The 17,801-nt window shown below is 50.5% G+C and overlaps 1 protein-coding gene across 2 annotated transcripts in view; it reads right to left on the reverse strand.

The window, feature by feature from the left end:
* AATF (apoptosis antagonizing transcription factor) overlaps window positions 1-13,333 on the reverse strand; it is a 40,236-nt gene extending 26,903 nt beyond the window's left edge. For both annotated transcript variants that reach the window (XM_077188818.1, XM_054647007.2), the window contains exons 1-5: window positions 13,211-13,333; window positions 11,654-11,842; window positions 11,026-11,457; window positions 10,351-10,488; window positions 3-117 (exon numbers count right to left, since the gene is read on the reverse strand). In XM_077188818.1, coding sequence (XP_077044933.1) covers window positions 3-117; window positions 10,351-10,488; window positions 11,026-11,457; window positions 11,654-11,842; window positions 13,211-13,295 — 959 coding nt within the window. In that variant the 5' untranslated portion in view covers window positions 13,296-13,333. The remainder of the gene's footprint in view (window positions 1-2; window positions 118-10,350; window positions 10,489-11,025; window positions 11,458-11,653; window positions 11,843-13,210) is intronic.
* Window positions 13,334-17,801: the final 4,468 nt, after the last annotated feature.

Raw genomic sequence — 17,801 nt, forward strand, 5'->3', positions numbered from 1 at the left:
ACCTCTCAGTTTTTGCTTGCTTTCCATCCACCAGATGCCTCGTGCCTGGGTACTGATAAAGCAGCTCATCCTGAAGCTCCACCAGCACTTTCAGCAAGGCCTCCAGGGCTTTACAACCTGCAGAGCAAGAGACACAAGTGATGAGATCTGATCTATGGGGGAACTTTAAACCATGACCCGGTGAGTTTAATGAGAGGACTCTGATCAGAAAAGCAGAACTGCACGCCCAGAGATCTTCAGGAAGAGAGAAAGGGAAGAAAAGATGGGGTGGAGGCGTGTAAATTGATCAGTACATGGTGTGAATGTGATTTTTACTGGGATGTGCAGCTGCACCCCACACACACAAATCCTGAAGGGAGATGTGATGCTGTGTAAAGGTTTTTGCAGCTGACAGCTCTCCTGTGTCCATGCAGTGCCTGTTCCAAAGGCTGTGGGTTCTCCAAGGGCACACAGCTCCAGCTGACTGTGGGACAGGTTAACTGCACACTGCCACAGCACCTGCCCTTCAAAAACAGTTCTTCTGTGGCAACCAACAAGCTTGCCTGCAGAACTCTGGTAGAAAACAAGTGTAGAAAGTAGAAAACAAGTGCCCAGGCCCTCACAAACTGTCCCTCTGCACATCCACCACAGGGTCAGCTCTGCCAGCTGGAACACCTGGGACACCCCACCCAAAACCGACACTGACCTCACTGTGGCTGGCAGAGCACGTGGGTTTGTGTGGAGAGCAGGAGCTGGGACCTTCCCCAGAGCTGCCCCTGGTGCCTCCTCTGCCACAGAGCCAGTGGGGCTGCTCTGCTAACTCCCCAGCCTCCCTCTGTACGTGGCACAGAAAGAACAGGGAGAACTTTTCCCCACTCCATTGTTTTCTTTAGCTCTGCTTTTCAGTGGGGGACCCAGGGATCATGGGCAGAGCGAACAGCAAATCGTCCTCAGGCAGACAGAGGCAGAAATCAGCCCAGACACTCAGAGGTCTCAATCTCCTGCATGCTCCCACTGTGATATTGCTCAGCTGTCACCACCTTCAGATAAATGATGGCCTGACCTCAGGAACAGCAGTGTCAAGGAGAAGATGCTTTAAGATTTCTGTTGCAGATCAGCTGTGGGACTGGCCCTCCCTGAGCCCATGGTTCATTACAGTGCTCCATATAAACCTATTAACGGATTAGGTTTGCTGCACTTGTAAATCAGACGTGTGTGAGCATCAAAACAATTCCACCAGACAAACAGACAAAAGCCCTTAAAAATGCATTTGTTGTAGGTGTCTGCAGCTAAAGCATCACTTGCAGGAGCCAAGTGCCCCCACCCCAGCCTGAGTGCACAGCTTACACCAGCAAAATCCTTCCCATTGCCTGCAACACAGCCCGATGTCCCCAGAGCTTCCCAAACTGTTTATTTTCTCCCTGCTGCCTCTCCTCCAGCAGCAGTGCTAATGCACCCCAGGCAGCTTTGATCCTGGCAATTACAAGTGGAGTAGCACTCCAGCCCTTCTGGGCTACAGCAGGGCCGTGGTGAGCAGGCAAGGAAATAAAGACAGGCTCAGGCTGCCCCAGGCCACAGACACAGAGCCCAGCACAAGTGGGCATGGGGAGCAATTCTGTTTGGAGTGAAGGGGCTGGAGAGGGCAGGGAAGACAATGACCGTGTGTCTAACCAGGTGGGAGGGCTAATTATTCCAGGCAGTGGCTTCATCACAGCCTCTTAGAGCTGGGTAATTTCCCTGCTCTCAGTTCTTGGGTATTTAATAGCATTATTGGATGGCATTCTCACTTCTACTGCTGCCTGAGTGTGCTGTAAACTCAGCTTCAGAAGGCAAGTGTCACCCTGCTCTGCCCTGTCCATCTCACATTTCATTCCAGAAGGGGCTGTTTTCTTCCCAGCCTCCTCTCCATCTCCTCTTCCCTCTCAAGTCCCTTTGCACTGCCTGCTCTGGGGCAGAGTCTGGCCCCACTTGTGAATGAAGGCAGCCCAAACCCAAACTGTTCCATGGATGCAAACAGGGTCATTTAGAAAGGAGGCTGGGCACTGACTGACCCTCCCAGCCCCAGCAGGATTTTTGGAATGCTGCTCCTTGTCTGAAACTGGCACACAACAAACCTGGCTGGAAGGTACCCTCCAGCTCCTATGGGGCTCAGAGTGCCAGTGGTGAGACACTACCCTGGGAGAGGCACTTTCAGGAGCCCACAGGAGCCCCTTCACTTTGTGTCCAGGAGGGAAAAGTTGTTCCAGACCCATTGGGCAGCAGATGAACCCACCCAGATCGCTGGAAGCCAGCACCAGTAAATCCCAGTGTGCCTTTCTCTCAATGTTCCTCTTACATCCTCCTTTCATCCAGGCCCCCACACAGGCTGGAAGCAGCCCTGGAGTACTCAGCTCCATTCAAGGATAGCACTGCCATGGATCAAAGTGCCAGGAGATGCACCAGAGATGAAAGCTGTCCTGCTGCTGCCCTCACAGCACACCAAATCAGTTCTGTCAGTGCCAGGGGTTGTGGACACCCTGGAGTGGGGGCACCTGGCTGCAGGGGCTGACCCCTGAGCTGCCCTGGATGGAACCCATGCAATGCCTGTGAGGAGGGGCTGCTGTGCTTGCTGTCCATGCTCCAAGCCCAGCATTCCCACAGCTTCCCACTCAGGAAAAGCCCTGCACTCCCTTCCATGACCTCTCAAGATGGGCTCTCATTTCACCCTCCCAAGCAGCTGCATGGAGCAGCAGGAGCATGCAGGGACACTGAATCCTTGGGAAAACCCTTCCCAGGATGTTCCAGCAGGAACCACCACCTACCCAGCACACAGCCCCACTGCAGAGCTGTGCCAGCACTGGAAATTGAGGACTTTTCCCTCTCAATTCAATCTGGGGCTCTGGCATCACAGGGATATCACAGCCATGCAATGCCTTCCATTCTCCCTGCCCCTCCAAGGCTGGGGAAGCACCCACACAGGAAAGCTGGAGCAATGCTGGCATTGGGATGAGGGGATGCAGAGCAAAAGCTGGGCTGGGAGTGCTCCCTGCCTCCATGGACAGTCCCCAGGGAGCCCCCATGACCCCCACCCCAACCAAAAGGAGGAGAGGAACCCAGCCTCTGCTCTGCACACAATGAGAAGCGCCTCCACCTGGCACACAGGTTTATCCCAGCACTCCAGGGAGAGGGGGAGCCTTCCCTCCCTTCAAGGGCTGTGGGACAGGAGTTAAACTCCAGGTCAAAATGGCCCTCGATGAGCTGGCCCTGGAACAATGCTCCCCACTCACAGCCAGCAGCAGCCACTTGCACTCGTCATCCCCAGCAATTAATCCCCCACCAAACACGTTTGATTAAATCTTTTCAAGCAAATCCTTTGCTTTGCTTTTGTTAGTTCACTTCTTGTCAACATCTATTAAAATATGCCTTTAATTCTCCCACAATCTTAAAAAACACCGATTCCACTGTCTTCAACTTTAATCAACTGTATGGCCGGCATTTTTCATTTCATAATAATGTGCTGTTTGGAATTCAAGAGGCAGGCTCAACATCAATCATTCGGCAAGAATTTTTCCACTGCAATAAATATGCAAATGAGGAAAGCCAGTCAGTCGTATTTCAGGCCCGACTTGCTAGTGTTTTAAAAAAGACACAAATTTATTAATTGCCGTTGGCCAGCGGAATCCTATTACTTTGGGCATTGATTACAAAGCTGTGTGAGTGATTATTGTGCAACTCGCAGGCTATCCAGGCATGAGGAAAAATTATTAAAGCAAGGCAGAGATTATCAACTCGGAATAACAATAAGCCTTAACATTTTAGGCCTCTAACTTCTTCAACAAAGAATTACGCCGCAGCTCCAGTGTATCATAATTCTGAAGGCTGTCAGTATTACTTTTGGAGCTTGCTCTGTATTCCCAGCAGCAGGAGCACGTTCCCAGCCAGGAAAAGGAGGGGGAATTCCTCCAGGTGGCACATCTCAGACAGGGGGCTGTGGACAGGAGCCTCAGGTAATGGCCAGGGTGGAAGGAACCTCCAGCCTGGCACCCCTGAGCACCCTGGGGTCCAAAGCAACGTGGCACAGAAATTAAAGAAAGAATTCTGGTGGGTGCAGGAGCTCCAAGAGCCAGCTCAGACTCCATGTTAGGCTAAAGGGGATTTTTTACAGGTGGTGTGGTTACATTCCCATTTCTCACACACTTCAGCACAAAGCACTGGGCAATCTGTCCAAATGGGAGCAACACTCCCTTCATGCTTCCCAAAACAGGGGGTTTGGGGAGTTTTACCAAATGACAGGAGGAAAAGGGCCGACTTTGCTGCTGGCAGCTCCACACCCAAGCCCAGTTTGCTGGTTCCATTGGAATGCAAATGATGCAAGAGCCTTTGCAGAGGGGAAAATTGTATTCCCTGGGCACAAAGGAGCCAGGGCTGCACCCCCCTTCCACAGCAGAGCTTCAGCTGACTCCCAAAGAGTCCCAGAACAGCCTCAATTTAGCCCTTTCACTCCAATATTACTGCATCTGACAGGGAGGACAACGGGATCAGACACAGATGAGTTTGCTAAAAGTAAAGAAAATAACTGGATTCAACAAGAGAATAAAGGCTGGATATTCAGGGGTTTATTAGAGGGGACTGGGGGAGGGAGACAGCTGAGCAGGAGAGAAAGAGAAACACTTCCATGAAGTTCATGCTCTGCTGATTCACCTCAACCATCATCTTTTGATATCAGCCCAAACCAGGAAGGGGATGGGGCTGGCAAAAATGAGATTTATAAAAACTGATGCTTTCCATTACTGGAAATGCAAAGAAGCTGACAGCACACATTCCTGCCTCTGCCAGCCTGGAGGCCCCAAGTACATGGGCAAGGAGGAGAAGGGAAGAGGAAATGTGAGATTTCACAGCTCTATCTGGATATTAAGGCCAGAAGGGAACATTAGCCCATCCACACTGACCTCCCCACATAATACCAGGCATTAATTATATTTATCATGACAAGCTCTGAGTTCCCATCTCAAGGTACCCAATTGCCAATTAATCCCAGTTAGCTGACATTTGCACACGCTTGTCTGGACACTTTCAAAGCCTTTGTTTCCCTGCATCTTGTTTGTGCAGTACACAGACTAACATGCACAAATATGTAGCTAAATTCAGTTTAATTAGCTATTAATCTTGAGAAACTCAGGTGTAGGCAAAGCTGAGTGGGCTGGGGTTCAGCTGGATCAGGTCACCAACCAGGGACTGTCCCAGCATTTCCTGCACCAAAATTTAAGGCAGATTTCAAATAAACCTCAGACATCACCAAAGAACAACACACATGGCTGTGGAGATCACCTGTGAAATCATTTTCCCATACCCATCCATGAGAAGGAGAAACCAATTCTGCTCAAAAATACTGAATACCACAAGCAAAAAGCCTTGGCACTCTGTGAGGGAGGACAAGAGTTTTTTCTCTGCAAACAGCCCAAAACTGCATGTTAAATAAATGTCCTGCACTTCTCCACTACCTCTCCCACAGAATTCCTGAACAAATCACAGACAGTAATGACAAACCACAAAACACCTTCCTGGTACCTCTCACAGCCCAAATTCTGCACGTGCCCAAAACAGAGACTTCATGACCCAGCTCAACACTGACAGAACAACTGCAGAGCTCCAAAGCTGAGCCCTCTCCACCCGTGGCTCTTCCCTCTCACAGCACACCCAGCCTGGCCCAGGAGCTGCTCATCCTCACTGAGCCCACTCCCCACCAAAAGCTCTCCGTGGCATATTCCTCAAAATTCGGAGAAAAGGATCTGATTCCTTCATTTCTTCAGCTGAGAGTATTCATTAATGTCAACAGGCTTTGGCTCAGTCCCAGAAAGAGTGGAACAGATTCTCCATGAGATCAGAGAGGAGAGCTGGAACTTGGGGACACCTGCACCCACATCCATTTCAATCCCATCCAGTCCTGCAGGGACTGACAGGGCTGATGCTTTTTGTATTCATAAAGTGTCCAGACTAACACAATTCAATTAAAATGAACTACCAGTTTTAAGTGGGCTAGATCTGATCACAATAATTTACACTCAGGCTTGAAACCCAGTTCTGCTGTCACACATTTGTGAGGGCTCCCAGTAAAATCTTCAAAGCAAGAATATATTTAAGTCCATGATCTTGCCTAGCACCAATTAATCCTGTAAGTGCTCTATGCCTCTGGAAACTGTGTAATCTGCCTGTGCCTCAGTTCCTCCCCCTCCTGTGACACTCACCCTGCTCTGCATTAATGCATTAACATCTCCAGATGGAGGTGTGGATACACTGGAGCTCTAAAAGCCACCCAGGAATGGAGGTGAGAGCAGAATTACCAGGGAGCTCTGGGCTGCTGAGTCCTGCCAGGCTTCCCTTCAAAATCCCAAGGCTGTGTCAGTAAATCCCATTTCATCCCAGAGCTGCTCCCACCCAGGTGTGCCCAGGTGAGGGGAGAGGGGAGGCCTTGCCAGCACATCCTCCCTCCCAGGACGTGGAACAGCTTCTCTGGCACCTACAGCAGACTGGATTTGATCCAAAATTAGTCCCTGCTTAATCAGTGGCTTCAACACGGCTTACCTGGATGCTGTGGAGGATGTAAAGATATTATTTTAAAGACTGGGATTAAGAGAGCCCAACAAAAATCCTCATTAAAAAGACACTGAGAACATACTCATACACTAATTGAGACTAAACAGAATCCTTCCCTCTCTCCTAAATGTCAAAATATTGCAGACTCAACACAGAAGAAAATGAAGATACCCAGGGTGAAGGACTCAGAGAGAGAAGTCTAAATGTGCTGCTTGGTCCCAAGCCACAGAATCTGTCATGGGACAGGAACCCAACCTGCTGTGCCAGGGCCCAGCCCAGGAATTATTCCAGATGGGAGCACAGCTCTTTCCCACTCACCACAAATTTCCACCCCAGAAACTGCCATTTCTGAGGGGAAACAGCCATTTCTGGGTGGGTCCCTCAAAGTTTTAGGAACAAAAATCCAACAACTTCATTTCCCAGAAGGCAACAAAGCACTCTGGGTTGGGGTTTTTTTTTTGGTTTGTTTGTTTGTTGGTTGTTTTTTTGTTTTTTTTTTTTTTTTTTAAATCTGATTCACTTTATTCAGGTTTATTTTATTACTGATCACAAATGTTGGTGAAACTTCACCACAGCTCCCCAAAGTGTAAATAAGTTAATATTTGCTGCTGGTACCTGCACTGAGCAAATCCATCCTCACACAACCTCTGCATATCTGCTTTTACCAAACCCACTATTTCCTCCCTTTCTTGAAATTATCTGCAGCTTCTGCTGAGGAATAGAAATGTGGGATTCTGGTATTTTCTCTCAATCCACTGACAGATGGAGACAAAGCCAAAAAAAACCCCAAACCCCACAAAAATGCAGTGAGCAGTTTGCATTGCAGGGACCTCCTGAACTCTTGCAAAAGGAAAGCACAGCCACTTGTCCCTTTAAAATCCTGCAACTTCCATCAGTTTCTGGCTAAGAACTTCCTCACCTTGGCTTCTGAACACTCCTAACTCATCTCACCAACTATAAAGTGAAAATAACACAATCTGCTATCTAAAAGCTGCAATTCCCAGCTCTTTTTGAAAAGCATGAGGCATTAGTCACTGAAGTGTTCCCAGTTTAGTATTTTTAGCCAGAATTACAAAGGAAAAGCTCCAGGCCTGTACTGAGAAGCTCAGGGCCTTTGAGGATGGAGAGATTTAATTCCTCAAAGCCCTTGTTACCTCCTTGTCCCTCAATTATTTGTGGGTTTTTCTGTCACCCTATCAAGATTTAACACAACAAGCCCCAAACACCGGAACTGTTGAATTCCTGACACTGGATGTGACTCCACCAATGTTTATTCCACCTCTGCTTTGGCTCTCCCTTGCCCTTGAGGGGATTTTTGTGGACAATTTGAGGAGCTCCCCTCCCAAGCTGGCAGCACAGTGAAATATGAGTGGCAGGCCTGCAATCTGTGCACAGCCCCAGCACAGAAACTTGCACCTTGCACTCCTTTTCTATGTAAATAATGCAGGGATCCTGCGGGAACATGCCAGGGATTGGAATTTTTAATTAATGGGTCTCTTTAATGTGCAAATCAGGAGCAGATTGCAAATTCTGACTCGCATTGATTATGAAAAACATTAATTGAACGTGCAAGACCCCAAACAGAGGCAACATCTCAAGGCCTGGACCAGACTGGAAGATGCAGAGCAGGGGAATACAAATCTGTCCTGGAGGAACAGCCCAGCACCTTGGAATTGTGAGCTGGGAGGGTTTCTGTGGGCAGGACATTAAATACTGGACATTTGTGCTGCTTTCACAGCTCAGCCACTCTGATCTCAGCACTAAAAACCACCCAGACCTGGGTGCAAAACAGGAATAAACATGAGCTCCATGCCCACACTTGGGTCTCCCATTTGTATGTAAAAAGGGTGACAGAAAAAAAAAAAAACCTGGAATATAATTAAAGATTTTAAAAAAGGGAAATAAAAAGTAAGACAGCACAAACAAAGCAATGCTGTCTCTTTAAACAGAAATTCATCCTATATAAATTATGGCCATAAACTTTTCCTGCAGTGCAGCCTAATTAATTCTTGTTCTATACACAAAGGGAAATGCTGGGTGACAAATGGGTGTGAAGCCTGAAAGCTGCCAGGTCTGCAAAACATTTTCTACTTCAATTTATAAGCAATTTTGCAGTAAATCATCTACCAGAACCTGAGATCTCAGGAATCTAAGGTTGTCCAAAGCATGTTGTAACATTCAAAGGAAAAAAAAAATCATAAAAGATTACAAAAATAATAAATTAAACATTTTAGGTATTGTAACCTCCGGTCTCAAAATGTGGAAAATGAGCATGACCTTGCCATTTTCACCCAGGTTTGGCTTTAAAACTGCAAATGGATGGAGAATTGCTGTCTACTCTTTAACACAATTACACTCCAGCCCTTAGGGAATTCCAGCACCACAACAGGGCTGTCCTGAGTAGGAGATACCCAAGAGGCAAACACACAAAGGACCATTTTCCAATTCAAAAGATTCAATCTTCCTCTGAGCACAGCACAGAAATTTCATGAGACATGGAAAGATTTGGGGAAAATTACTGGAAACACTCTTGTGCAGGAGCACTGAGAGCACTGGGAGCCTCCTGACTTCAGCATCCTGCAGGCTCACCCAGAGTCTGGGATTTTGGCACCCTGTCTTTGGTGCACCTGGAGCACCCAATCATTCCCTCCTGCTCAGTGAGGATGATGAAAACATGCCAGGTTTATTCTGTGGATTGGGACAGAAGTGCTGAGGCTGCCCTGAAAGGACAGCATCATCCAGGCCATGATGATCCCCAGTCCTGCCCAAGGCTGAAGTGCAGCAGCAGTGCTGGAATGTTCCTAAATCCAGCATTTCCCATCTGTCAGCCCGAGGTTTCCCCTGCTAACACTGCCCCTGTCACTCCAGCTCTGTGTTCTGTCCTCACAGATGAGCCACAGAGCACACACCCAGGCTAGGAGGAGCATCAGAGGAACAACATCCCTGCCCAGGTGATGGGGAGAAGGCCAGGAGGGACCATCCAGCACCTCTTGGCAGTGCAGGCTCCCTCAGAGCTCTGCACAACTGAGGCTCAGCCTCTGCAGCACTGGGGACATTACACTCCATGCTCCTGGCTGCGTTTTGCTTATGGGAAATACCAAAATGTCAACCATTGTTTCTGTTAAAGGTCTTTAATGATATTGCATCTTAGACCTGTAATGAAACATGGAGCTGGGGCAGCTTGTAATGCATCTCATTAAGGACATTAATAACGTGTGTTCCACTGAAAGGTCAGCACAGCCTTGCTGGGAGTTTGCCTTTTTGTCCTTAATCACTTCATTTCAAGCAGCAGAGCCAACTTTGAAGCAGAAAGCAGCTCACCTGTAACTGCAGGTAAGCTGACTGCCCTGCCCTGCAGAGAGGAGCTCAGCCAAAACTTGCTGCAGGGCCAAGGTTCCATGTCTGATCACCCAGACATCTCCCTCCCCAGGCATTCACCTCAAAGCCAGGAAAAAGGGGGCCAAATATAAAAATGGAACAGACCCACACCACAGTGAAGCACTCAGCCACTGCAGCCTGCATGTTATGATTTCATAGTGGAGGATCCAGCACAGATCTCATCAGTGCCATTAGCAGTGACTCAGGAATGAACAGCTGAGGCAGCTCCATGCTGGAATTCATCTGCAGCCCCTCCTTTGGGCTGCACTGCTCCTGCTCTGGGCAAACCTCTGCATCCACTGGCCCAGCACAAAACTGGCACAAGGTGTCCCTGGACAAGGCACCCAGCTCTGCACTGAACAGCAATGAGCAATTGTTTGTAAGGGTCTGAGCAAAGGAGAAAGATGAAAAGGCTCTTACAGTTCTCCACAGCGTGGTCAAAGTCCTGTCCCCCCTCCTTCCTGAACCTGGGGTAGGTGTCTGGCTGGGGCAGCCTGTTGGCTGTCAGGAGCACCTTCTGCATCTTGATCCTCCCTTCCATCAGCTGGTCCCACAGGGCTTCAAACAGAAAGGAAATAAAAGAATCAGTGAGCAAGACAAAGCACTTGTTCCTGTGAAGGACCTGGCAGCTCAGGCCCTCTCCTCTGGCTGCATTCCTCCTGCTCAGGGCAGCCCTGGCAGGCACTGGAGCACAAAATGGGTGCCACAAGCCTCTGGCCAAAGCAAATCCCAACTGCAACTCTGTGAGCCACAGACCAAACCACCCCTCTGCTTTACTGCTTCAAAGGTTTGACAGTTTAGCAGCTCAGACAGGAAGAAATGGCATTTTGGGAGTTACACTTTGGAAAGAAACAAAGTGATCACAGCAGGAGCAGTGCAGGGAGCTCCCAAACCCAAACCCAAAGGTCCCATGAGGACATTCAGCACTGGTTCAGCTAATGGATAAATACACTTCCCATCAGGAGCTGCTCCAGCAGCAGTGGCACCAGAACATCTGGCAGAACATCTGCACACACAGGGGGCTGCTGCAGCAGGCACCATGCTGAGGGGCTGAGGCTGCTTTCACACTGCCAGCACACACAAACATGCACAAACCTAGCTGGTTCCTCACAGCTTTGCCCTTCTCCACTTCTGCAGACTCCTGTCCTCTGGAGAAGGTCAGCACTCCCCCATCATCTTCACTGTCTTTGGCTTCTTTCTCATCATCGTGGTTCTCACTCCCAAATTCCTCCTCCTCCTCCTCCTCCTCGTTTTCTTCTTCTTCCATGTCAGCATCATCTTCATCCTCATCCTCATCTTCATCCTCCCCTCCACTGCTCCCTGCATCATCCATGCCCTCTGTAAACTTCTCAAAGTCTGTGATATTCTGGGAGCTGAACTTGGGTGCCTTGGCCTCCTCATCATCCTCCAGGTCCTCCTCCTGCTCACTGCCAGCACTGCTGGGCCTCTCCCTGCCCTTAGTGCCAGCACTGTCCTCCTCTTCTGAGCCTTCACTGCCACTGTACCAGTCATCCAGTGCTTCTCCAGCTGATAAATGAGAGAAAAAAGTTATTTACTTGGCAGAAAAGTTCACCAGCATCAGCTCAGGTCTGGCTATTTGATATCCAGCTTAACTGGGGCTGTTCCTTGCCCTGTGACAGGGCCCTGAGCTTTGCCATGCTCAGTCACGAGCTGACATCATGCTCTGCCAGCAAAAAGGGGGGAAAAAAATGAGATTTCTTACCAGATCCTTCTTCAGACAGAGCATCTCCCCAGAGCTCCTCCTGCAGAGCTTTCCGAGACGTGGCTTTCCCACTGTACCTCTGATCAGCTTCCAGGAGAGAGGCTGAAGCTCTTTTCCTGATATTGCCAACAGGCAAAACGTCATCCGTGCCCTCATCCTCAAATCTGTCAATCACTTTAGCAACTGTAGCTGTGAGGGGGGAAAAAAGGGAAGGGGTGTCTGAAACTGAGCTGAATTCCAGCCTGGAAGGAGCCCTGGCAAGCTCCTCATGCTCTGAACCAACCAAAGAGCTTCCCCCCTGCACTGCACAGGGGAGCAGCAACTGGGAAAAGGGCAGGAAAGGCACACAAATGATTTCCTGCAAGGGAGAAAGGCTCCTGCATGAAGCAGAACAGGAACTGAGCCCATCCAGGCCCTCCCAAGGATGCAGGAGGGTCTCTGAGCCCTTCATGACTCTGCAATGCCTTCACTCACTTCATGCTTGCAGGTTAAAAGAGGAAGACTCCAATTCAGATGCACTCTGGCCTCTTGCTATACATGCAAACCACATAAACATTTCAGAAAAGCTCAACAGAGGAAATCATTTCACTGTGGTTGTTGCCCTCCTTCACCCCCATCTCCTGCAGGACACAGAGCAGAGCAGCTCAGCCCAGAGAACACATCCCACCCTCCTCTCTCCCTGCTTCCACTCATGGGCAAGGCACCCTGTGCCAAATTACAGGGTCAGCTCTGTGGGCAGGGAGAGACTCAAACCCCTGAGCGCTCCTAATGTGTGTTTGGAAATGTGAATGCTTGGCTTGGAGTGTTTGTGAGAGGCAGAGGGGGCAAAAAAAATCTGCTCATAACCAAAGCAACAAAGTACAGCCACTCCAGGCAGCAGAGGATGGCAAATGTTGGGCAACAAGGAGGGCAGGAGGGGCAGATCCTTCCAGCCACCTCCTGGAATGCTCAGTCTCGGCACCAGCACGGGATGCAGCTGTCCCCAGAGCAGCTGTGGCTGCCCCTGGCAGTGTCCCAGGCCAGGCTGGACGGGTTTGGAGCAGCCTGGGACACTGGGAGGTGTCCCTGCCATGGCAGGGGTGGCACTGGATGGGCTCTGAGGCCCCAAACCCAAACCAGCCTGGAATTCTGCGAAGTCTGGAACAAAATTATGGTTACTACAATGGGAAAACGCCTCTGCTGACCACGGTAACTTCCTCAGTTATGAAAACGTTTCTTACAAGACGCTGCTGCTCTCACACAGACTGCAGCAAAGAACCAGGCCGGGCCTAACACAGCCCCGAGCCGGGGGCGGCCCCAGCCCCCGAGAGAACCCCGATCCCGGACACATCCCCGACCCCACAGGCGGCTCGATGAACCCCATGGCGGAAGGAACCCCAGACCCGGACAGCCCCGACCCCCGAGGCCACCCCGGGCCGGGGGCACGGCGGGAGCCCGACCCCCCCACGCCGCCCCGCGCCACGTGCGGCCGCTCCGGCAGCGCCCGGGCCGCTCCCGCCGGCCCCTCCCGCCCCCGCCGGCCGCGGTACCAACCCCCCTGCCCCGGTACTCCCGCACCTTCCTCCGCATCATCCTCGGGGTCCCGCGGGGCGGGCCGGGGGTCCAGCAGCTCCTGCAGCTGCAGCGCCAAGGGCGCCGCCATCTTGGGGGAGAGCGGGGCGGGGCTGGGGGCGGGGCCTGCGTGAGGGGACGGGGCGGGGCCGGGGCGGCGCGCGGGGCCTGGGGGGCGTCCGGGCTCGCCGGGATCCAACCGGGAATAAACGGGAGATCCAAACGGGAATAAACCCGAGATCCTACCGGGAATAAACCCGAGATCCAACCGGGAATAAACCCGAGATCCTACCGGGAGTGAGCCCGGGATCCAACCAGGAACGATCCTAGGGTCACACCGGGATCCAGCCGGAGCCCCCCGAGCCCCCCACCATTACCGGGGAATTCGCAGCCCTTGTGGGCAGCAGAGCTGTGGGAACTGGGGCTCACGGTACCGGATCCCAAACCGGCAGCAAAGTGCCATTAATAATACACAATATGACAACTATTGCTTTAAATCACCGTCAAAGTTTCTCTGCCTCTCCAGCTGTGCAGAACTGAATTAATTCTCCTCCTGTCCTGTGTTAGATATTCTGTGGCCTCTGCTGGAGCCCCTCTCACAGCAGCGAGGTCCCGGAGCTGCGTTCTCAGGCCAGGCCTTGTTCACAGATAGATCCTTACACCCGAGTTACATCTGAGTTACACCCGAGTTACACCCGAGTTACACCTGAGTGACAGCAGCCACGGGGAATTCGGGAATTTTGGCTGCTGGGGTCGCACTGTGGCCGAGGAGCAGCAGCCAGGCGATGCAGACACCCCTGCAGAGGGCATTGGCAGGGACAGGTTCTCTGGGCTTGCCCTCTGCCAGCCTCTCCCGGCCCCTCTCTGTGCTCCTGAGGTGGCCCCAAAACGCCAGGAATTGCCTGGAACCGGGGAGGCTGTCATGGATTTTGTTCCAGGGAGCAGGGCCCGCACTCAGCCTCTGCAATTCCAGCTGCTGGTGAAGCTCTGAGCTTCAGACCCCACAATGATGAGCTCCAGATTTGGGCTTTCCACATCCAGCGCTGGGGTTTCACCCGCGAGGGCTCCAGCAGCCCCCTGCGAACCCGAGCGAGCTGATGCTCATCCCCTTCTTGTCCTCCCTGCCCCCGAGGTGCCTTTAAACGCCGTGGAAAGGAGCAGGAGGTGGCGGTGCTGGGAGGACGGGGCCGGCGTGCGGCCGCATCCATCCCGCCGCACGGCTCATGCGGGCGCTTCTCCTACAGAGGGCAGAGGAATATCAGGAATTCCCATCGCCTCCGCCGGGCTCCCACGGCCGGGAGAAACCTGGCAGGCACCGCGAGGGAGCGGCTGGAAAAACCCAAACATCGCCCTCCCCTTCCCAGCCCCGCTGGGACCCTCCCTGACGCTGGGTACCCGGAGGACAAAATAAAGCTGGATTTATAGAAAACCAAGTGTTTACTGAAAACGCACATTTTCACAGCAAACCGCCCTCCCCAAGCTTTAAAATACTCAACAGCATAAAATCCACCTCAGTTTTGTAGTTTGTATTTATTTTATCACGGCAGGATGGATGGTTCTAATGCTCTGCATAATCGGTGGTGGGGGTTACCCCTTCTCCAGCAATGAGAAATTAAACACTGATTTTTATTTGTTTGTTTATTTATTTATTTACAAAGAAAAATTCTTTATTTATTTGAAAAACCAGAAAAGTTATAAACCAGGAGGCATGCACAGCATATCTTCCCTGGCTTTGCTTCAAGGTTTTCCTTTTTTTGTACCTTTTGAGTTGGTATTTTGTTCCCAGATGCCACCATAAACAAAGGGAGGAGCTTGGAGAAATAAATCCATGGAAAATTAAGTAGCAGGAACAAGTGCTTACCTGTGCAGTTACTTCTGAGTAACTAACCACTCACACAACCAAGGAACTAGTGCCAAGACTCCCCTGCATAATTGCATTTTCAAACCTCTGCACTCTTAGGGTGAAAAAGGGATGTTCTCTACCCTCACAAATAATGAATTGCCCTGTTAATGAAGGGAGAGAGGCTTTTAGTGATGGTTAAATAAAACAGACCCAGCAGAATTAATAAAAAATACAAGTGAGTTGCATTAGTCCTTTGGAGTAAAAAATGAGCTTCTTGAAGTCCCAGCGTTTTTGATACTCAGGCCACTGAGATCAGGATTTCACCCACTGAGACTAATGGGACAATTGCTCCATATAAATCCCAAAGGCAGCAATGCATTCAAATCCACGTCCCCACAGCTGTAAACCCAGGGGGCCTGGCAGAGCTCGCCTGTTCCTCTTCTGTGCCACATCCATCACTCACACCCGTGCAGAACAAAACGTGTGCTCAGGTGTGGGGGACCCCTCACCACTGGGTCACCCCCGGCTCGCTCCCGCAGCCACAGGACCTGTTAATTCACAATTTTTCAGCAGGAGATGCAGTCAATGCAAAGCCACATCAAACAGCAGCTGCAGCCCGTGAAAGTCGGGGATTGTTGAAATATTTCACCCACAGAGTCGCCTTTGCCGCTGTTTATTCTCTCTCCTCTGCCTTTCACTTAGCAGGGTAATTAAATCAGACTCCAGGGCTGGGTTTTAATTTCTGGTTCACATGCCCTCCAACCATGCTGCCGTGCCTGGGACTCAGAATAGAGCAGGGGAATATTTGTACAAAAACTGTATCGATACATTTTCATTGGAGGTGCTCGTGAAAGGCTTTTTATGCCTCACGGTCAGTTCAGAGGAACCCTTGGCCTGTTTAGAAACTCCATCAACCTCACTGACATCATCTCCTTGGCATTTTCCCTCTTAATTTTACTTTTTTATTCACATGCCTGTTTGCTAGGATGGGAATAACCTGAACACAGAGCAGATAAACAAGGGAAGGTGGAAGAGGCTGGGCTGTATAAACAGCTTCCAATTTCTCCCACTCAGCGTCTCTTGCTGCCGCGCCCGTGGAGCTTTTGGGAAATCGTCAGCGAGATGGAAGCGCTGGCAGGGAAGGGCTGCACATCCTCCTGCATGGCTGTGCAGTTACAGGTTGTAAATATGAATCCACCTTTCAGAGCCATTCCTTCACCAGAGCACAGGAATGGGCCGGGGTGGAGGCGCGGAGCCCCTCGGGCACTGCCAGGAGGGACCACAGGGGCTGAGGAGCCCATTCCAACGGCATTCCCACAGATCCACGGGAATTACCCACCCTGAGTCGCTGAATTTCATTGACTTACTTCATCAACAGCGAAATTTGACCCATATACAGAGGGCCTCGTGCTGGCCAAAAATAGCCACGAGCTGGGGCTGATCTTGCCAACGCTTGGGCGAGCAAATGTCCTTCTCCAAACTGACCTTTATCGCTTCAGTCATGCTAGTTCAGTTAAAATTTTCTTTTTAAACCAGCAACACAATTTATCCGTGAAAAGGAGAGAAAAAAGAAGTGAAAAGAACTGGGGAGAAACAGAAAAGAACACAAGCGAACCCCATCCACTAAAACAAATTACATAAAATTTAGATTATGTACATAAAAAAACCTCTCCTTATAAATATTTATTAGTATTTTTCTTCTGTGCTTTTATTTACTTGAGTACTTCTGCTATTCCTAACCCATCCCTCATTCAAAAAACACAATTGCTTTAAAGATTTTATCAACCCTTAATGGTTCCTACATTGAAAAATAGAAGGAACAGAGTGTGTCTGAAGAGATGCACAGCCCAAAGATCCTTACAGCAGATAAGAATTTTAAAGGCCACCCAAAGGCAATTTAAAAACTAGACAAAAACTGGCTTTGGAAGGAGCAAAATGTCTGATTTTCAAGGAAGCCACACGTGTGCTCTCCTGTGCACAGACAGGCACCAGGGCAGTGTGTGAGGCAGCCTCTCCCACGGGCTTCACTCCCAGAAATCCCCCACAGCCCCTGGGAGTTCCTCTCACTCGGCTCCGAGGTTTTCCAGCCCTGGTTCTGTGCTGTGCCACAATTGTCACCCTGCCCAGGCACCCTGCACAGCCCAGCCCTGCCCTGCAGACCTGGCCCAAGGATTTCCCCCCAACCATGAGGGATCCCAGCAGCCTGAGCAGGGTCAGGTTCCTCAGGAGGGAGCTTGGAGTGAAACCAAGCAGCAAAAATGCCCCTAATTCTTGGATTTCCCAAGCTGTGAGCAGTGCAGGGCTGTCCCTGGGTTTGGTGCCACCCTGGGGCAGGAGCTGTAAGAGAGCCCAGTCACAGCCGTGTCCCAGCAGGGTCACCAAGGGATGTTCCCACAACAAAAACAGCAACTGTGATCCCGTGTGCCAACGGGAACAGCCCTGCAGGGACACCCTGAGAACACCCCAAGAACACCCCAAGAACACCCCAGGGACGTGGAGCGGGGAATTTGGAGGCCACCTCACCACAAGGCCACATTTCCTCTCCAATTCCCACGTTACAATTCTGCATTTAATGAGTGAACAACATCAAACTCTGCTTTCCAAGCACGAGCCCACCACAAGTACTATAAACAAATAAACAAATCCCAGATTTGTAATCAAAATATATTTAAATGGACTCAGTAATTTCATTGATAACTTCATGGGTGTTTTGTTGGCATGAGGAATGCTGAGCACCCCAGTGCCATGGCAGAG

This window comes from Agelaius phoeniceus, chromosome 20, assembly GCF_051311805.1.
Source record: "Agelaius phoeniceus isolate bAgePho1 chromosome 20, bAgePho1.hap1, whole genome shotgun sequence".
In the NCBI taxonomy this organism is placed as follows: Eukaryota; Metazoa; Chordata; class Aves; order Passeriformes; family Icteridae; genus Agelaius; species Agelaius phoeniceus.